Below are 22,669 nucleotides of genomic sequence, written 5' to 3' on the forward strand. Positions count from 1 at the left end.
TTTGTACTATTTTTGTCATTGTTATGATGTTTGATTACAAAATACCCAGTATGGTAATGACATGCAAACGACTAACAACGAATCTACAGCCATCAACATACTGTTGTCCTTCATATCTAATTTGCTTACTTGAGTCTATCATCAGAATAAACACCAATCAACAGGGATTGCTGGCTGGATAGTCCTTTCTTTAAAAACACAACGCAATAGAGTTACATAGTATGATCACATCTGTTACACATGTTAGCATTAGCACAGGGACACAGCCAGCCAGGGACCTGCTCCCTGGTCAAAGGAGTCATCCCTCCAGGCCTCTAGCCCCCAGTCCCTCGCTGTGGGAACATCTGCTTTCTCTGCTGCACCAACATGAAAAGGGTATTTTTATAGCCACCGTGTACCAGAACAGGGCACGGCGATGTCACAGCAACACAACCATGAGATTATCAGAGCTACAAGTGGGTTATTAAAAAAGAAAATGGCAGCACAGTGACTCATGTTTTAGTTAAAGCTGAACATCCTCGCTTCTTCCCTCTAGTTGATCATGTGGTGGATATTAGTGATACTGCTTGTGGTTGGATGGGTTTTGAGCAGATAAATGGTTGTACTGTTAGCTTAGTCTTGTTTTTCCTCTTTAAGATGTGATTGGCACATCTTTAGTCTTGGCATAGTAAATGTGTGCAAATTAGACCTATAAAAAACAGTAAGCAAATCTAGCCAGAATACATCTTTTAATAGGCAGAGAAAATACTGTTCAGAAAAAACACACAAAATTAATGTTTCATACATCGATTACCATCGCACAGCATATTAGGAAGTACACTAGTACGAAACATTGGCAATCTATTCGTGGGTGACCTCCGTAGAAAGAGCTAGAGGTCAGATGGATATTGGTACACAGTCTAGAGCATGGCACAGTCCAGGGCCCATATAAACAAAAAGTCTCAGAGTAGGAGTGCTGATCTAGGATCAGCTCCTTGTAATCTTATCCATTATGCTCTGAAAGGCATGACTAATCTGATATCAGCACCTACACAGGGTAGTCACTAGTTACCACAGCCACAAAGTCATAAACCCCTCTTATTTCTACAATTCCTCAAATCTGATTTTAAATCTAACTGTAACCTTAACCACACTGCGAAACTTATGCCTAACCCTAACCTTAAATTAACCTGTATTTCATGATTTCTTTTTGATATAGCCAATTCTGACTTTGTGGCTGTGATATCTAGTGGAAACCCTTACTCAGAGACTCTTTGAATACAGGTCCAGATGGTAAAAGCAGAACATGATGACCTTTCTGAGGGCTGCTGAAGCACTCATCGATTTTCCACACAATGCAAATGGATCAAGGCAGAGTGTAATGCATGTTAGTGGGAAGATTATAGTGTGGCCTTTTGGCTCTCACACATGCCTGATTCACACCATAGGGTCAAACTGAACGAAGCCGAGCTGTACAGTACTGGGTTGGCATGGTTACATATCCACCATAGTAGCTGGAACCGTGCTGTAAAGGATAATGAGAAATATTCAAGCCAGTTTCGGCGCTGTAGTCGACCCTGTATTGTGAAACTGTGAGTCAGGCAACAGGCAGAGGTCTGATGGTGATTCGGTGCCGGTGCGCCGGTCCTAGTAAAAGACCAAATCAGCAAACATGGCTTGTCAAAGTGAATAACGTACGTCAGCAAAAGTGGAACGAATGAGAAGAGGAAAAATTTACCAAGCAGATTTGTTTCCCGAATTGAAAAAATTGAGAGAGAGAGAGAGAGAGAATATGCTTAAACAAACATCTATGAGGGCCTTGGCCCAGAGAGCAGCCTCAGAACAGAGTGATTAATGTCCCCTGAAGAAGACGAGGGAAGAAAGGCAGCTGGGGTCGGCTCCGTCTTGGCAGCGCCCTCTGACCGGAGCTGGGAGGAGGAGAAGTAGATAGAGCGTATCCCTTTTTCTTTCCCATGTGAAACACTAGCCACTAACCATGTGGAAACAGAAAAGCCCCTCCTCGATTGACATGCACTCCAACACACAGACACACACACACAGTGCACATCCACCAGTACGTACACACACTCGAACATCTCCTAGTCACACACACTCTCACAGAAACACAAACGTCCAGACGTATACAAAAGCAGACTTCTACAAAAAAATCATGCAGAATGATGGAATGTTTGGATCTTTTTGCTGTGTGGTCCGTCTGACTAGCTCCAGGACTCTATTAACATTTGAGTGGAATTATTGAGATCTAGTTTTGATGTCTCATTGTGACATTCTTAGGAGCACTCTTCATTTGGGGAAATGAGAGAGAGAGAGAGAGAGAGAGAGAGAGAGAGAGAGAAAAGGGTCTTCACCTGGCTGAAGGCAGTTAGTTCAGGAATAGCAGTAGTCTCCTCACATCTCTTCCAGGATTCCCTGTCCTGAACAGGCTGATTCAAATGTTTCATAAGACTTGGAACAATTTAGAGGTTTTTCACCGTTTCTCTTGAGCACGCATGAGAGGACATCTAGAAGACTATCACTCTGTAAACGGATGTGAGGGAGATATATATTTTACCTCAAGGCTGAACTGAGTTTGGATTTCAAACAGTTTTGGCATTTAATTGATGATCAACGTAAATTATTTTATACCTCCAAATCACAATATGTTCATTTCAAATGATAATCATTGTCTGACACCTCAGCATGTTTCAGTACACTCTTAGAAAAAAAGGTGCTATCTAGAACCTAAAAGGGTTCTTCGGCTGTCCCCATAGGATAACTTTTTGAAGGACCCTCTTTGGTCCCAGGTAGAAGAACCCTTTTGGTTCCAGGTAGAACCCTTTTTAGTTCGATATAGAACCCTTTATACAGAGGATTCTACATGGAACCCAAAATAGTTCTACCTGGAACCAGAAAGGGTTATCCTATGTGGACAGCCAAATAACCCTTTTGGATTCCTTTTTTCTAAGAGTGTATTGAACAATGATGCACTGTCTGGCAGATTAAAAACAGCTTGATTAAGTACATCATTATGAAGATTGTTACATCATGGTAATGTCTTAATTCCACAGAAACAAACACAGTGGTGTAAACTGAATAGAATTGGGGTGTTCATCCATGTTGCTGGCAGTGCGAGACACTGATTGGACAGTCCAGATTCGGACCGCATCATGTTTTGTCAGCTCCAGCCAATCAGAGGAGGGCGCGGGACAGCTGGGAGTTTGTGACACGCCAGGGTCACACATTCTCATTGCTGTCATGATGATGGCACTGGCTGACCAATGGCGGCTCCAGGAAAGGCAGCTCCTCCCCTGAGCCCTGGAGCTTCAGGACTCTACTGCTCAGGTCCATACAGCACTGGAGATAAAGGATAGATATGGGAGACATCAGTTGGGTGACCGTGACTGACCAAAGGGTCAAAACATGGTTTAACCTCAACTCTACCACAGATAGAATGGAGTGGATGCCATGGAAACTCCATTTGTTTGCAGTACTGCCATCATCCAACAAAGTGCCATTTTAGACAACAGAATGTTGATTGCGTTATGTAAACCGATATCCTCGGAAAGGTCGCCGCGGCTGCTCCAAATAGCGGTTCAATTGGTCTGCACATGGTGACCTTAAAGGTAGACACTACTCTTTTTAGATCAGTTATGTACTTTTCCATCCAAATGGTTCTCTTGAGGGGCTCAATGCAATGTTGCACAACATTAAGCATGCCCCAGTGTGCATGCATATGTGATCACAATTCACACAATGGCTGTGAGATGCACCTGAGTCTAGCTCTCTGCTTTCCATTGGGCCTGACAGACTCCACTGAGCTCTGTGTTTTACTTCCAGGTCACCAGAACGGCCCAGGGACTAAACTGAACATTTTGTCTCTGTTCTAACAGTTGTCTATAATTGTAACTCCAGGCTTCCTCCATCTCCATGTATGGGTATCTTTCCTCGCAGGCATACGTGATAATTCAATTAGGATTCACCCTTTTTTCCAAGCCACCGAACTATTTAAGGAGTATTTTGAAAACTTTTCAGCTATGATTAAATTGAGTTAATGTTCCCATCTTGAGTTTTGCAGAGGGAGGAGAATACTGAGACTGGGTGCATTTAGAAGGAAAATTGTCTCCGGTATCGCGGATCCTCCAGGGGTGCTTTTGCTTTATTGTAAATCTGGTTTCCAGTGTACCCTTAAAGTCTAATTAATTGGATTCTGTGTGAGAAATGGTTGCAATTAGTCTCGTGCCTAATTCTACTCTCCCTTTCAGACCCTCTTAGACAGAATTCTGTTAATGTGTTTTCCTCTCCTGTTCTGTTTGTTGACCGTCACGTTGTGTTGCCATTTCCTGGGATATCCTGGGGAAATGGCAGCATTCTAAACCTCCTCAGTGAGATGTGCTGATCTGAATGCTGTCTTATCTGTCTGCTTTCACCTGCAGCCCTGTCCTCACCAGGCAATGCCAGCAGACAGCCGTAACCCTCAGATAACATAACACAAACCTGTCTGTCTCCATCTCCGTCTTAACAAGGTATTACTTGATGTGTTCTGATAGGAACCGGCATCTTCAATGTGTTACTAAGGTCTCTGCATAATCTAATTGCTACAGCTCAATGTCTGCTTCATTTTTCCTTATGATTATTTTTAGCAGCAATTTTCATTAGCTGTAAAGTTCAAGTTGGGGGAGATTTAGGGAAGATGACAGACAAAACACAGCATTTACGTATTTGCAACACTAATGAGGGCTTACTCTGAGTTCCTGCAGAGTCTGAAGTCCCAGGCACAGCTCAAACACCTCATCCTCTGTGGAGAGATGGAGAGAGAGAGTGGAGAGAGTAGAGAAGGAAAGGGAGAGAAAGAGAGGAAAGAGAGAGAGAGAGAGAGAGAGAGAGAGGGCAGAATAAGAAACAGTGCATTTCTAACCTGCCGTTTCTCCCGCTGACTATGATTCATTAACACTGCATAAATGAGCACAAGTCTAACAGGAATCATCAGCACATCTCAATTCTCCGATCTGCATTGTGTGTGTGTGAGATTGTGTGTATGTATGTGTGTGTGTGCGCGTGCACGCTCTGTGTGTGTGTGTTCAACCATTAAGGTTATTTGTCTTTGTGAATAGGAAAGGTCAGGAGCGCATGCTGCATACTGAGCACACACACACACACACTCTCTCTCTCTCACACACACTCAATCTCTCACACACACTCACACTCACACACACGATCTCTCACACACACATTGACTGCCAAGCACATCTCCAACACCTTTTAAGACAGCTGCCATTATAGAGCAAGCATGCAGAAAGACAGCCAAACACAGCCAGTAAGCAAATCTATTACCGTCTGTTAACATTACTGTCTGAAACACAGCGTTGGATCTAGGCACTGATTATGTTGGCCGCTTTTTACCAAGGGGTTTTGTATTGACATTGGTGAAGGGAAGTAACCTTGATGGTGTGGAAAATAATCACGTTTACATATCCAATCCGTAGCATTATTCGGTTCAATGTTGTTTGTCACGCCTACAGTCCAGATAATGCTTTACAGAGAAAGAAAAACTAAAGCATTTCATTGACACTGTCATGTATGAGTGGACTCTCTCTTGCTTAATTGACAGTCATTACAACTGGCTGCAATGCTGCTTTAAATGTTTATGTGATGTAATATGTGATCTCCCCTTCCTTACCTGTGACATGGGCAGAGAACTGGACACTCTGTCTGCCCAGTTGCAGCTGCAGCCCCCTCACAGAGCCCTGGCCCTCTGTCTGATCACAGGGTGGACCCTCCTGGGTGGGAACCAATCTGGCAACACACACACACGGCCATGGTAGAGTTTGTGATGCCGGTGCAGTTTGATGTTGGTGGAGATTATTGTGGTTATGTGAGTGCCTGCGGAACTCGAATGTGTTTGTTGGCGTTCTGTATTTCGGTGCTAGTTGGCAAACCTGGACACATAGAAGTGCTATGTGATGGGTGTAGTAGAGGTCGACAGAGAAAGAGAGAGAAAGAGAGAGAGCGAGGGAGGGAGATGAATAAGGCCTCTCACCCAAGCCTCCTGCAGCAGGAGCTGGAGATGTGGTTGTGTTGACTCCCGGTGTTGATGGAAGCCTTCACCTCAGTGTCACAGCACTGTGGAAACACAACAGAACAACTACTGTGTTAACTGACAGATTACATCTCTTATAGTCAACACACTTATACTCCCACAAAGGAGAGAACAGCAGACAGGAACAAGTATATTTATCCTGCAGCTTTAGTGAGATACATTGATCTGTTTGCTTACAAAATGCTTTTCATCAAATGGGTCCCAACAGCTCTACTACACCTGCCAAGTGCCTGCCTGTAAAACTGCCAAACTACGATATAAAGTCTGAATTAAAGGCTTATCGACTCTAGAGTTTTGGTAAAATGTATTCTAGTAGTCCATTAAGCCACATTTCCCAACCAATTACAGGTAGTGTTTAAGACTAGGTGTTTTCTAGGTTTGGCATAGTTGTTTATATGCAACCACATTTGTATTGATCCTCTGTCAGAGTCAGAGACTATTAGACCATGCCTGTGCTGATGATTCAGGACTTTGGCTATTCTGCCTCATGGTTAGTGATAATACTAAACCAACCATGACTGTTTAGAAAAAAACACCTATGGAATCTTTAGTCTCACTCCAGTGGATGTGTTGACTATTAGTTCGACCATAAGAGCAACTGACTGTGCTTGTTTTCTGAACAAGATGATGATCCCATGTTATCTGAGGCCTCTCCATGCCTTTATAATCCTGAAAACATTACTAGACAGTGAAATATTAGCCCAATCAGCAGAGCCTGCAGAATATTCTTTAACTAATCAGCGAACCGGTCAGTTCCTGATTTGAAAATAAGAGCATAGTCCAAAACCATTATGCTCAACAGCAACATCTTATGTCCAAGAGCAACATGATGTTGTCTTCTGAGCCAGAACCTTAGAACAGTGAACAACACAACAACACTTCTGAAGTGAGGATCCTGTGTTTCAGCAGTGCTGTCTTCTCCTGGGTACCTAAAGTATCCTATCTGTCTCACTCCCTGTCATCCAGCCTGTGTGTGTGTGTGTTCACCCAACCAGCAGAGCTGCTAACAGCCAGGGTGGGTGTCCTTTATCCTCCTCCACATCTCCCAGTGGTTCCGCCGTAGGGCACTTCATGTCACAATGCAGTGATTCACAGTAAAGGGGAAGCAGACATTGCGGCAGATTATAATGACTGCAGAGGCCTGGTGGCAGGTTGCCTAGTGGTTAAGAGCAATGGGCCAGTAACCGAAAGAGCACTGGTTCGAATCCCCGAGTCGACTAGTTGACAAATCTGTCGATGTGTCCTTGAGCGAGGCACTTAAACCTAATTGCTCATGTAAGTCGCTCTGGATAAGAATGTCTGCTAAATGACTTAAATGTAAAATGTTCTATAATGAAGTTTCTGTTGTAAATCACAAGGCTCTTCTTAGAATATAACATATCACACTTCTTCGAGTGGAAGGGAGAACAGGCAATGTTGGTGAAAACACGCAACTCTGGAGGGAGGATTTAAAACATGTTCACACTTCACAGCATATGGTGGATCCCCGTGAGTGAGAACTGAACAAGATGTCACCACCGCCCCCTCTCGATGGAGAGGGAGAGACACTGAGTGGACACATAATGATATGCTCCCCTGAACACGAGTGAACACAACCTAGTGACATAACCTCTGTGTCCTGGCTGTGTCAGCAGTACTACCTTGAGGTTTCTGAGTGTACCTCATCTCAAGCCTTCTCTAACATTCACCATGTTGTCTTAAACAGTCAAACATGTTTTCAGGAAGCCTTCGCTAACATCCACCATGTTTCTAATGAATGGTTTCGATAGGTGAATGGAAAGATGGATAAAGGTTGGATGGGTGGATAAATGAATCATATGTATGAATGCATAAAACATCCTTAGAAAAGCATGTTTTCACTTGTCTTTTTCCTGCCATATTATCACTGTGTATCACAGTACATACATCGACTTGGCTCTAGGTCGTATTTACCTCCTAGATGAAAGACTTTTGCCCACTAGGACATCAAATCCCATTGCTGTGGCTGTGTGTATAAATGTAGTCGTGCTCCTGTAAGTCGCTCTGGATAAGAGCGTCTGCTAAATGACTAAAATGTAAATGTAAATGTAGTCCCCGACACACAATATGGTGTTAGTTGAGCTTCCCCCCTTAGTCCCTGCATGCTTCTCATGGCCAGGCTTATCAGCAGACCTGCAAACATGTGTTTTTGTCTCCCTTTCTGTGAAGTAAAAAAATGGCTCCGGAATTAATGGGTAACTATGGAGCGTTTAGCTGCTTAAAAAACAGATCTAAACAAGCCACAAACAAGATCAAAGATAAGCTGAGCCCCATGGAATGTTCCCTGGCGGAACGCTTACTTCAAACACACACACACAGTGTCTCGCACAACATTGCTGTGTGTGTCGGATTATAATATTTTATACTAATACAATTGTTCAGAGAAAGATATTTAATTTTTTTTAATTCTCAAAGTTATTGCCACCCCTGTTTTCAATACTCTAGCACCTGAAGAATATCAAGGATCTGGAAAGATTCTGTATGGAGGAATGGTCTAAGATCCTTCCCAACGGGTTCTCCAATCTCATAAAACATTTTAGAAAAAGGCTCAGTGTAGTTATCCTCGCAAGGGGTGGGTGCCAGAGTATTGAAAACAGCGGTGCCAATAATTTGACCCCTTTCTTTTTTTAGATTTAAAAAAATTACAAATAAAATAAAAATCTTGTTCTCTGGGCAATTTTATTCGTATGAAAGAATCTAATTTAAAAAAATGTTTGAGCATACAATATAGCTCAGTATTTGTATTATTTATTTTATACAGTCTTTTTTGCTCATCTTTATTAAGGGTGCCAATAATTATGGGCAGTATGTCTATGGAGAGTCACATATGGCTTCACCTTTTCCTAATGAGAATCAATCCATTCCACTAGATGAGGTATTTAGCCACTTACTTGTGTGGCTATCTGAGCCAGATCAGCTGACACAGTACCTTCAGAAAGTATCATACCGCTTGACTTATTCCACATTTTGTTGTGTTACAGCCTGAATTCAAAATGGATAGGATGTTTGTTTCTTCTTAACCATCTACACACATTACCCAATAATGACAACATGTTTTTAGAAATGTTTGCAAATGTTTTGAAAATGAAATACAGAAATATCTCATTTACGTACAGTACAAGTCATGGACACACGTACTCATTCAAGGGTTCTTCTTTATTTTTTATTATTTTCTACATTGTAGAATAATAGTGAAGACATCAACACTATGAAATAACACATATGGAATCATGTAGTAACCCAAAAAGTGTTAAACAAATAAAAATATATTTTATATTTGAGATTCTTCAAAGTAGCCATCCTTTGCCTTGACAGCTTTTGCACACTCTTGGCATTTTCTCAACCAGCTTCATTAGGTAGTCACCTGGAATGCATTTCAATTAACAGGTGTGCCTTGTTAGAAGTTAATTTGTGGAATTTCTTTCCTTAATGTGTTTGAGCCAATCAGTTGTGTTGTGACAAGATAAGTCCATATTATGGCAAGAACAGCTCAAATAAGGAAAGAGAAACGACAGTCCATCATTACTTTAAGACATAAAGGTCAGTCAATCCGGAAAATTTCAAGAACTTTCTTCAAGTGCAGTAGCAAAAACCATCAAGCACTATGATGAAACTGGCTCTCACGAGGACCGCCACAGGAAAGGAAGACCCAGAGATACCTCTGCTGCAGAGGATAAGTTCATTAGAGTTACCAGCCTCAGAAATTGCAGCCCAAATAAATGCTTCACAGAGTTCAAGTAACAGACACATCTCAACATCAACTGTTCAGAGGAGACTGTGTGAATCAGGCCTTAATGGTCGAATTGTTGCAAAGAAACCACTACTAAAGGACACCAATAATAAGAAGAGACTTGCTTGGGCCAAGAAACACAAACAATGGACATTAGACTGGTGGAAATCTGTCCTTTGGTCTGATGAGTCCAAATTTGAGATTTTTGGTTCCAACCGCTGTGTCTTTGTGAGATGCAGAGTAGGTGAACGGATGACCTCCGCATGTGTGGTTCCCACCGTGAAGCATGGAAGAGGAGGTGTGATGGTGTGAGTGTGCTTTGCTGGTGACACTGTCTGTGATTTATTTAGAATCCAATGCACACTTAACCAGCATGGCTACCACAGCATTCTGCAGCGATACGCCATCCCATCTCGTTTGTGCTTAGTGGGACTATCATTTGTTTTACAATAGGACAATGATCCAAAACACACCTCCAGGCTGTGTAAGGGCTATTTGACCAAGAAGGACAGTGATGGAGTGCTTCATCAGATGACCTGGACTCCACAATCACCCGACCTCAACCCAATTGAGATGGTTTGGGATGAGTTGGACCACAGAGTGAAGGAAAAGCAGCCAACAAGTGCTCAGCATATGTGGGAACTCCTTCAAGAATGTTAGAAAAGCATTCCAGGTGAAGCTGGTTGAGAAAATGCCAAGTGTGTGCAAAGCTGTCATCAAGGCAAAGGGTGGCTACTTTGAAGAATCAACAATATAAAATATATGTTGATTTGTTTAACACTTTTTTGGTTACTACATGATTCCATATGTGTTATTTCATAGTGTTAATGTCTTCGCTATTATTCTACATTGTAGAAAATAGTAGAAATTAAGAAAAACCCTTGAATGAGTAGGTGTGTCCAAACCTTTGACTGGTACTGTAAGTATTCACACCCCTTTGCTATGACACTCCAAATTGAGCTCAGGTGCATCCAATTTCCTTGTGTCATCCTTGAGATGTCGCTACAACTTGACTGGAGTCCACCTGTGGCCAATTCAATTATTTTGACATGATTTAGAAAGAAACACACCTGTCTATATAAGGTCCTAAACTATACCATGAAGTCCAAGGAACTGTCCGTAGATCTCCGAGATAGAAATGTGATGAGGCATATAGCTGGGGAAGGGTATAAAACAATTTCTAGAGTGTTTAAAGTTTCCAAGAGCACAGTAGTCTCCAGCATTGAGAAATTGAAAAAATATGGAACTACCCAGACTCTGACTAGAGCTGGCTGTGCGACCAAACTGAGCAACCGGGCAAGAAGGACCTTGGTCAGGGAGATGACCGGGAACCCAATGACCACTCTGACAGAATTACAGAGTTCCTTGGCTGAGATGGGAGAACCTGCCAGAAGGACAATAGTCTCTACAGCACTTCACCAATCTGGGCTTTATGGGAGAGTGACTAGACGGAAGTCACTCCTGAGAAAAAGGCACATGACAGCATGCATGGAGTTTGCAAAAAGGCACGTGGAAGACTCTGAGAGCATAAGGCGAAAGATTCTGTGGTCTGATGAGACAAAAATTGCTCTTTGGCTTGAATGCAAAGCGCTATGTCTGGAGAAAACCAGGCACAGTTCATCACCCGTCTAACACCATCCCTACCGTGAAGCATGATGGTGGCAGCATCATGCTATGGGGATGCTTTTCAGCATCAGGGAGACTGGTAAGGATAGAGGGAACAATGAATGGAGCCAAATACAGGCAAATCCTTGATGAGAACTTGCTACAGAGTGCAAATGACCTTAGAGTGGGGCGAAGATTTACGTTCCAACAGGACATTGACCCCAAGCATACAGCCAAAGCAACGCTGGAATGGCTTCAGAACAAGAATGTGAAAGTACTTGAGTGGCAAAGCCAAAGCCCAGACTTGAATCCCATTGAAAATCAGTGAAAATACTTAAAGATTGCTGTTCACCGCCACTCCTGTGACGACCCTCCCACTCTGTCTGCCGTATTTTCTCTTTGCTCTTGTTTCCTTATTAGGATGCCGGTGGGCGGAGTTGGGAGGGTCGTCAGCTACATGGGAAACACCTGGGCCGGGTGTGTCCCAGCATAAATGGACCTCTTCCACATTCATTGAGAAGACTCTCTCCAGGCAGATACTTTGACTTTGGTTGTGGTATTTTTGTGGCCTTTTTGGTTGTTTGCTTTGGCACCTCTCAACACTTTTCCCTATTACATTTATGCATGCAAACACTCACTTACACTACTGATTACTGATTACACACACCATTGTTATTTGATTTAGTTTACTTTAGTTAATAAATATATACTTTGAGTATTCCTTGTCTCCACGTGTCTCCCTTTTGTTACGAACTTGAGCCGGTTCGTGACACTCCCCATTTAACTTAACAGAGCTTGAGAAAATCTGCAAGGGAGAATGGGAGAAAATCCCCAAATTCAGATGGGCAAAGCTGATACAGACATACCCAAGACGACTCTAAGCTGTAATCGCCGCCAAAGGTGCTTCTACAAAGTATAGACTCGGGTGTGAATACTTATGAAATTTTGTTTTCACTTTATTATGGTGTATTGTGTGTAGATGGGTAAGAATTTGTATTTATTTAATCCATTTTGAATTCAGGCTGTAACAACAAAATGTGGAATAGGTCAAGGGGTATGAATACTTTCTGAAGGCACTGTACGTGTATGAGTTCATCAACAAAGCTCTGTCTATCCCAAACCACATTGATTTGTTGGAACCTCGAATGCTCTCACAGGTATGATTCAGGCAGGTATGATTCAGAAAGCCAGTCAGTTAAATGCTGCTAGATAACACTGGGGACATTGGAAATACGCACAACACTACCTTGAGATGACATGACATCAGTTAGAAATGATGCAACTGAGTGGGTGTTTTTTGTGTGGCAGTCATCCTTGGTGTATAGAGTGACTCAGGTGAAGTGATCTGGAGGAGGGAGAGAACACAGTAGTCTCTGCCGCCCGCCCACCCACTCCCCAAGGTTAAACTCATTTATTTGTGGGTATATTTCTGTACCTCTCAGTGGAGTTGATGCTTGGTTAGTCTCGTGTATGTAGGTGTTGTTTTAACAGTCTGAGCCTGTACTTGTGGGTGGGTGCAGTATGTTGTTTTAGAGTTAGTCCAATTATTAAGTTGCAGTATGTGGGTTGTGTGCAGATATAACGCTACGGAGCTGTGAGGGGAACGGCACCTCCGTACCTTCAGGCTCTGATCAGACCCTACACCCAAACGAGGGCATTGCGTTCATCCACCTCTGGCCTGCTGGCCCCCCTACCTCTGCGGAAGCACAGTTCCCGCTCAGCCCAGTCAAAACTGTTCGCTGCTCTGGCACCCCAATGGTGGAACAAGCTCCCTCACGACGCCAGGACAGCGGAGTCACTCACCACCTTCCGGAGACACTTGAAACCCCACCTCTTTAAGGAATACCTGGGATAGGATAAAGTAATCCTTCTACCCCCCCTTACCCCAACCCCCCAAAAAATAATATTGTAATTTATATAAGGTGAATGCACCAATTTGTAAGTCGCTCTGGATAAGAGCGTCTGCTAAATGACGTAAATGTAAAACGTAAATGTAAATAATATAGCTTGAACATACTGAGTCAGAAATGACTTGGATGGTATGTTTGCTCATGTTCTCTAATAACATCTTAATGAATGCTATTCATTGACTGAAATGAATTATGTAGGCAGTGAACTCAGTGCACTTGCATTACTGGTTTGCCTTTCCATCTTTCATATAGATTGATTCCACCAATTTTGTTTGTATAATTCTCTTATGATGTTAGTATGATGGGGTCTTCAGCTGTGTATTGACTTCATTATGAGGCTGTTGTTCATCCTGTATGTGGAGGAGTCACTGTTACAGTATGTTACATTAGCTCTTCCTTTAGCCACAGACACAGTGTGATGAGAGTGTCTGAGTGGTGCAGAGGGTCAATATGGGGACTCTACAAACCCTAGAATCAAAGCCATTAAGAATTGATGAGACTGGGCTCAGTGGAATACAATGAGGGAATACATTATCTGGATAAATGATGAGTCACTGTGGTCTCTCTGAGTGCTTCTCTCTCCTCCTATCCCTTTATCTCTCCCTTTCACTCCTCTTTTATCTTCATTTGGAATGCAACTGAATAGTATCTGAGATTTAATTTAGGTTCATAAAAAACCCATGACGCCAAAATGAAGGAAGGATGAGTGTTCAAGTATACCTTGCACTGGACCAGCAGGGCAGTGAGAGGCCTCTCTGTCCTCTGCCTCTCCTTCCTCCCCTCTTCTGTTTTATCGTTCCCAGCTGTGCTGCTTGTCTTCCCCCCGGCCTCGCTGCTGTCCTCCTCCTCCTCGTCGTCCGACCTCGTCTCTAGGCTCCTCTCGCTCTCCTCCGGCGAATCCCTCTCCTCCGTGGAGTCTTCAGCCGTGCTCTCGCTCTTCTCCTCTGCGTCGCCGGCGCCCCCCTCCTTGCTGTCGACCAGGGGCGAGGGTCTCCCCACGTGGGCCACGCCACGCAGCTGTGTGATGTTTCCCGCCATGAGGCGGCGCTGCACGATGCTGTGGGGTTGCTGTAACCAGGAGACAGGCAGGTAGAGGGATGTCAGACACCATTTTCAATGGAGTCAGAAAAAACCTGTGCATTTAGGGCTGGGTTAAGGCTAATCCTGGACTAGATTAGATTACAGAGTTTAATAGTCACATGTACAGGGTTGCAGATGTAATTACAGGGTACAGTGAAATTCTTGAGCTCCGAGCTCCAACAATGCACAACAAAGTGAAATAAAACAATAAAAATGTAATAAAAATAGATTTTTAAAAATTATAATAATATATACATATTAACAACTGTGGCAATGATAAATGTCCATTGGGGTGGGGGCAGGGTGACTCAAAAGCATGTCACTAGAGAATCTCCATTGAAAGTGCTTTTTAGACCTGGACTAGCCTTAATCTGTGTCTGAGAGCCCGCCCCTTAGTTTAATTGGTAGTGCATAGTAGACCAGAAATGGTAAGTGACCAGAGAGACGAGAGAACCAGCTAGTCTCATGCAGTCTCTGTTCAATGTTAGAATGTTAAGATGATTCCATATTCTTCAGGACAGAGAGTTCTGTAAATATGATACATTTCTATCTAAGTGTTCTGTACAGCTTTCATGTCCATTTACTCAGACCAACCCCATTCCATAGAGACATTAAGGCAACTGTTGTTTTATGATTTGATAATTGCCTGGATGACTAACAAGAAATTTGATTTTAAACCATTTCAGAACAACTGGTGGGCAATGGCTGAGTTGAACAATTGTTTTCATGCGATAAATCTAAAGTAAATCAAATTTTGAGATCCAGCGCCTCATGATAATCTAATTGTTTTCCAGTAGGGAGTCACTTTATAGAAAGATGTAAATACTTTTTCTAAGAGGCCATGTGGTTTGAAGTGAACAGAAGGTTCACAGTTGTCGCAGTTGTAAATGAGAACTTGTTCTCAACTGGCTTACCTGGTTAAATAAAGGTGAAATTAAAATTAAAAAGGTCAGCCAACACCAGCAAAGCCAACAGCATCAATGCCCCAGAAGGAGGATGACAGTCATTTCAGATATCATAACTGCTGCTGAAAAATGGTGCTGCTACTGACGTGATGGAAACGTCCATTCTCTCTATGCCAGAGGCACATCATTAGCCTCTGCCTCTAACCCTAGGAAGCTCTTTGCCACCTTCTCCTCCCTGCTGAATCCTCCTCCTCCTCCCCCTCCCTCCTCCCTCTCTGTGGATGACTTCGTCAACCATTTTGAAAAGAAGGTTGACGACATCCGATCCTCATTTATTAAGTCAAATGACACTGCTCACACTGCCCTACCCTATGCTTTGACTTACATTTTTAATTTTTTTTGTCATTTAGCAGACGCTCTTATCCAGAGCGACTTACAGTTAGTGAGTGCATACATACTTTTTTCATACTGGCCCCCCGTGGGAATCAAACCCACAACCCTGGCATTGCAAACGCCATGCTCTACCAACTGAGCTACATCCCTTCTTTCTCCCCTCTCTCTCCAGATGAAATCTTGCGACTTGTGACAGCCGGCCGCCCAACAACCTGCCCGCTTGACCCTATCCCCTCCTCTCTTCTCCAGACAATTTCCAGAGACCTTCTCCCTTACCTCACCTCGCTCATCAACTCATCCTTGACCGCTGGCCATGTCCCTTCCGTCTTCAAGAGAGCGAGAGTTGCACCCCTCCTCAAAAAACCTACACTCGATCCCTCCGATGTCAACAACTACAGACCAGTATCCCTTCTTTCTTTTCTCTCCAAAACTCTTGAGCGTGCCATCTCTAGTCAACTCTCCTGCTATCTCTCTCAGAATGACCTTCTTGATCCAAACCAGTCAGGTTTCAAGACTGGTCATTCAACTGAGACTGCTCTTCTCTGTGTCACGGAGGCTCTCCACACTGCTAAAGCTAACTCTCTCTCCTCTGCTCTTATCCTTCTAGACCTATCCGCTGCCTTTGATACTGTGAACCATCAGATCCTCCTCTCCACCCTCTCCGAGTTGGGCATCTCCGGCTCTGCTCACTCTTGGATTGCGTCCAACCTGACAGGTCGCTCCTACCAGGTGGCGTGGCGAGAATCTGTCTCCGCAGCACGTGCTCTCACCACTGGTGTCCCCCAGGGCTCAGTTCTAGGCCCTCTCCTATTCTCTCTATACACCAAGTCACTTGGCTCTGCCATATCCTCACATGGTCTCTCCTATCATTGCTACGCAGACGACACACAATACATTTTCTCCTTTCCCCCTTCTGATAACCAGGTGGCGAATCGCATCTCTGCATGTCTGGCAGACATATCAGTGTGGATGTCGGATCACCACCTCAAGCTGAACCTCGGCAAGACGGAGCTGCTCTTCCTCCCGGGGAAGGACTGCCCGCTCCATGATCTCGCCATCACGGTTGACAACTCCATTGTGTCCTCCTCCCAGAGTGCAAAGAACCTTGGCGTGACCCTGGACAACACCCTGTCGTTCTCCGCTAACATCAAAGCGGTGACCCGATCCTGCAGGTTCATGCTCTTCAACATTCGTAGAGTACGACCCTACCTTACACAGAAAGCGGCACAGGTCCTAATCCAGGTGGCACTTGTCATCTCCCATCTCGATTACTGCAACTCGCTGTTGGCTGGGATCCCTGCCTGTGCCATTAAACCCCTACAACTTATCCAGAACGCTGCAGCCCGTCTGGTGTTCGACCTTCCCAAGTTCTCTCATGTCACCCCGCTCCTCCGCACATTCCACTGGCTTCCAGTTGAGGCTTGCATCTACTACAAGACCATGGTGCTTGCCTACGGAGCTGTGAGGGGAACGGCACCTCCTTACCTTCAGGCTCTGCTAGCTCCCCTACCTCTACGGAAGCACAGTTCCCGCTCAGCCCAGTCAAAACTATTTGCTGCTCTGGCACCCCAATGGTGGAACAAGCTCCCCAACGACGCCAGGACAGTGGAATCACTGACCACCTTCCGGAGACACTTGAAACCCTATCTCTTTAAGGAATACCTGGAATAGTATAAAGTAATCCCCCCCCCCCCACCTCTGATAGGGTTTAATTTATAGTTCTATAATAAATCATATTATTTTATATTTCCTCCGTATGGAAGTGTTATTAGAAAACCTCATAGCCTTGGAACCTTGTATACTTCTATCTCATTACATGGCCAACTCCTGTAATCACAGTATTGTATTGTATTGCACCAGATACGTAGAGCACAATTCCCCAGAGGGACTCCTGTCTAAATACTGTGATTGTGCAATCATACCCCCATAGCCTGAGGAACAGATGGAGCAAGACTGAGAGGAAGAAGAAGGATAAATGCCACGCTGTTATTTTGTCCCATTCTTTTCTCATTTGATTGCATTGTTCGTCATTGTTTTGTATTGTGCAGTGTGCAGGGCTAATTTACCATTCTCTACGCAGTGCTGGAAGCCTGTTTACAATATGAATGAAGATGAGGGGAGACTTTTATGAGGGAGAGGGAGAGAGGGAGAATTCATGAGAGAATGAGAGAGGGCACAGCGAAAATGAATGAGAGAGAGAGCGAGAATAAGAGGGATGGAGAGATCTCAGTAGATCCAGATCCTGGCTACAATACTGTCCTCTCATGCACTCTCATGGCTGTGTGTGTACAGTGTGTACAATGTGTACAGTGTGTTTATAATGGCTTTCCTTCTGCTCAACAACACTGATTGACATCGGTCTCTCAGCAACACACCTTGTCATCCCAGAGGTCACCTAGGAGTCACACTGTATTCCTCTCTTCATATAGACTCATCCCAGTCCTATCTGTCATCCCTTTATTTCTGCCCCTACATCTCCTACCATTTTGCCTCTCTCTCTCCCCTCCATCACTGTTGTCTACCAGTGCGAAGGCAAAAGTATATTGTTGCTGTTGCTACCTCATAGTCCAACCAAGGTTTATGGATATAGGAACAGACTGGGTATGATGTGAGAGGTATTCGATCACTCTTTGAGGACATGGAACTTAGATAGAAAAATACTTCTGTGTTGTTCCAAACCAACTCGTTTGGGCATTACACCATTAATCTGAGTACTTTAGAAGCTACCAGTCTGTATGTCATTGTCCTCCCAACCCAGCCTCAGTTCTAGCTGATTGTGTAGTTGCTAGGCTGAGTAGTGTTAGTCAGCTCTGACACAAGCTGTGAAGATGGCCTCTCCACAGGAGCCCTCCCCAGAATAGGCTTTTCACAATGAGCAGCTTGACGTCCGCTCCACACCACTCCACATCAATCAACAGGGCCACTTGGAACGGGCCTGAATCATAGTGATCTATTATTATAATCTTCGCATTCTTCTGGTGCTGGAGCAAAGTGGACAGTGTTTTCTGACTGTGTCATAATTGACAACCATTAAAATCAAGCCCTTTGACCTCACACTCACCTTCCCAGCTATCAACACTCATAGAGAGAGAACCCACCCATAGAGAATAGACTGGTTTTATCTCGATGTCCGCAGCCCTTTATCAAAGATGTAATTGGAAAACCAGCAGTGTACTGTGTGTCATTCTCGTTTGACCCTCACCATTCAGCCTTCTATCTTCCATCAGCACCAGCCTTATCAAAGGCAACACAGAAATGGTGGAATTTTAGCAACGTTTTTTCATTTACATTTCTCAAAGGCTGCAGCATCAGCTAATTTAATGATCTAAGTCCGACAATGATTAAGGTACTTCAACACGTATTCCCCCGCTCCTTCCTGCTGTAATGAACAGCGTGTGTACGGAAACACACGCAGGGAAATAGAGAATGAACCCAGGTAAATGGGTGGCTGGCTGATGGATGGGCTTCCCTGGGTGAACCACTAAAGGTTCATCTGGAGGGAGGAGTCACAGTGTGCGTCCACAAATGGCACCCTGTTCACTATTTTGACCAGAGCCCTATGGCATCCTAATAGGCTGCCATTTCAGACGCAGACACAGTCTGTGATACTGCTGATTTCATTTGCTTATCTGACTGTGTCCCAGCGTGTTGCTTTTTACATTTATGGAGTTTTTGTTTGGTCCTCGGGAGGAGATGTAAAAAATGAAGAAATAAACATATTTCTCTTTGACACTTTGGCAAGCATTAATTAGTCCACAGTCATGTAACAGGGATTGGGGAAGGAAACGGCACAAAAAGGAGAGAGAAAGACAAAGAGAGAGAGAGAGAGAGAGAGAGAGAGAGAGAGAGAGAGAGAGAGAGAGAGAGAGAGAGAGGTAGAAGTTGCCTGGTTGCCTGCCTCCCCTCCGAAGGAGAAAACCCTCCTTTAAATCGCATTATTATTAATCAGTGAAAGAAAAAACTCCATTAACCATACTTCCCCTCCTCAGTGCTTCCCTCAGACTGGCAAAGAGCAGAACAGATTGAAGCTGACAGCAGCGTACCCAATGTAATTCCCCCAGTCCATGTGAGTGAGGAAGCAGCTGGCTGTTGTAGGTTCCGATTGCCCTGCAGCTACAGCGAGGTCAGACTCGGCTTGTGGAAATGATGTTTGGATGCAGATCCTCTGTCCACAACAAGCGGCCTGTGTGGAGTGGTTGTGAACTGCCATACATTATGTGCCCAGCCTTTTTCTAAAGTTCAAATGCAGTTCACTGTTCTAGCGCTGCACTTTGGAGGACGTGCTTAGTCTTTTGTCTGGTTTCAGGGACAGGGATGAAAGTGGCTGTAAAATAAACCGTTTGGAGACAAAGCTTATAATAATGTCCCATATGTTGCATCTGTCTAGCCTCTTTTCTAGCCATAACATCCTCAGAGACATGATGGAGTGCTAAAGCAAGCTACTGCAAATAAACGTTGATTATTTATTCAATTTCAGCTGTCACAATGGACACGTTCAGCACTTTTGTGCCATCCGTCAAATGGCAAAAGCATGAGTACATGTAAAATTGTCTTGTTTTGCCAAATAACTCATACAAGGCTTTCATTTCATTAGTCACACTAAATATTGGGTTATCCCTTTTGAATCCCCCCCGGGATAAGGTAGCAGTCATACATCAGATATAATGCAACACAACGCCATTATGGTTGTAAATGCATGCTGATGGTTAGTAGTCTTTATTGGCCAAGGGGCTAACTTGTAATTGGCATCCCTGCTATGAATCAGACTAATCTTTGTCTGCATCTATCAGCGGTCATGCAGATTATATTATATTGGTGGATATCATGGTTAGCCATCATTCATTTCAGCCAGCAGAGATGATGACTGGATGAGTCATAAATAGTGGTTTGTGATGGTTGGTTAAACCAACCTAGACATTCATTAAGCACATGTACAGAGGATGTGAAGGTTCCTGTCCCTTCCTGTCCCTCCCCTAGTTGGTCTCTAGAAATCAATTATCTTTTCATTTAGCTGTATAAAGACAGTATAACTTCCCATAGCCTTTCTGGTACTGAAAGTATGGAGTAGAGATTGAAATTAAACCTTTATTGGCATGACATATAATATTAACTTGTTGTTAACACTGTATAACACTTGATGAATGCCAACTGTTTTCCTCTGTGGGCTAGATGACCATTTGTTTTCGTTTTTTAAAATACTCTCCTTTACTAGATACTGAAGCAAACTGACCCAGTTAGTCAACCAGTCCAGTCAAACCACTAGACATGGCACAATCAGTTAAGAGGAAAAACAAATTGGGTCATTTATAGAATATCAATCATCAAGGACCTTGTCCTTCTCTCTCTGTTATCTGTCTGTCTGTCATATTCTATCATTCCATCTAGCATCTTTTCATGACCTCCTCAAACACACATACACACACACATGAACACACACTGTTCCTCTGTGTTCTTAATACATTTTGCAGACTGCTGATTCTGCTGATGAGCGTCCTGCAGTGACCTCCCTCAGAACACGTCCACAGTGTTCCAGTTCAAACCGGTCTCTCTATCTTATGTCACGGTGACAGAGAAAGAACTGTCAAGAACTGTCGCTCTCTCTTTTCTCTCTCTCACTCTCTCTGAGAGATTAGAGCCTAATTACAGTGTGGGCTAATTATCTGACTGCAACAGGCTCCTCTCTCTGTCATGGCTGAAGTCACGTGACTCTGCTAATGCCTGCTTTCCCATTCTGATCAAGGTCCCCAGCCGCTGGCTTCCTGTCACACAAACCATCAGGGTGCAGCCAGCAACACATCTGCTCTCTCGCTTGTCTCTTCTCTCTCCCTCCTTCCCCTCCCTCCCTGTCTCTCTCTTTCTACTCTCTCTCTCTCTCCCTCTGCCATCCCCTCGGTCTCTGTGCCTCTCCCTCCCTCTCCCCCTCTCCCCCTCGCTCTCCCTCTCTCCCCCTCTGTTGTTTAGTTGTCTGTTTCACCCAGGTATTTTTAGCCGGCTGTCTGTCTGCGGAGCACGGACCAGCTCTTGGTGAACCAACGATGCCGCCCATCAAATCGTCTGACAACTGAGAGAGGGAGAGAGAGTGGGGGAGAGAGAGCGGGGAGGGTGAGTGAGTGCAGAGAAGAGAGAGAGAAACAGATAGGGGGAGAGAGAGAGTGTGAAGAGAGGGTGGAGGGAGAGAGATAGAGAGAGAGAAGGGTCTTCACCTGGCTGAAGGCAGAGGAGGGCTCACCTCAGCTCTCATCAGCCAGGCTAATTGGCTCAGTGCTGGGTTCTAATGGTAATCACTAGAACCTTCCTGAGATGTCTCCTGAATCAATTCACCATGGCCATCCACAGTCAGAGTTAGGGCACTTTTCTCAAACTTCTTAGTGAAATGTCACGGGATCTCATTGACTGGGAGAGAACTCGGTCTGTTGTTGTTCTTGGACGTTCTAAACAATTTAATGAGATAATTGCCACCAATTAAAACGAAGAACTCAGCCAAACGCACTCAAGCCCAGACATTAACACTTGATGTGGAGATGGAAATGCCCGCTGGGTTTGTTAGCCTGGTGGTGTAACAAACTCCTCTGAGCTCCTTACTGCAGTGAGGTGATGAGAAGGGAAGGGAGGGTGCCCTACATTCTGCTCCACACTGGAACATGCGGACGCTGCAGCCCGGCTCTGACCTGACAGAGACACCTGGAGCCTCCCACTTAGACAAGCCTCACTGGGTCTGTCAGGAGAGAGGATACACAGATACACTCACACATTTATCCACACACACAAAGTTAAAGAGTGGGAGGCAGAGCAGATGGAGGGGTATAACTGAGAAGTGGAGAGAGGTATGCTCCTCTATTCCTTACCCTCACTGTTTTTCTAGTACTCATGGCTTTCTGGTATAAACAACACTTATGCTAAAAGTGGCCACAGTCTACCACTGATGAGCTCATCAATTACCGCTCTTAGCTTT

General features: G+C 44.2%; 1 protein-coding gene across 1 annotated transcript in view; it reads right to left on the reverse strand.

The window, feature by feature from the left end:
* Nucleotides 1–711: 711 nt before the first annotated feature.
* Nucleotides 712–22,669, reverse strand: part of LOC311130027 (nuclear receptor-interacting protein 2-like) — a 25,803-nt gene continuing 3,845 nt past the window's right edge. Inside the window, exons 2-6 of the mRNA XM_084162637.1 lie at nucleotides 14,060–14,407; nucleotides 6,017–6,099; nucleotides 5,657–5,772; nucleotides 4,722–4,774; nucleotides 712–3,333 (exon numbers count right to left, since the gene is read on the reverse strand). Of these exons, the coding sequence (XP_084018763.1) occupies nucleotides 3,214–3,333; nucleotides 4,722–4,774; nucleotides 5,657–5,772; nucleotides 6,017–6,099; nucleotides 14,060–14,407 (720 nt within the window). The 3' untranslated portion in view covers nucleotides 712–3,213. The remainder of the gene's footprint in view (nucleotides 3,334–4,721; nucleotides 4,775–5,656; nucleotides 5,773–6,016; nucleotides 6,100–14,059; nucleotides 14,408–22,669) is intronic.

This window comes from Coregonus lavaretus, assembly GCF_964263955.1.
Source record: "Coregonus lavaretus genome assembly, chromosome: 5".
Taxonomy (NCBI): domain Eukaryota; kingdom Metazoa; phylum Chordata; class Actinopteri; order Salmoniformes; family Salmonidae; genus Coregonus; species Coregonus lavaretus.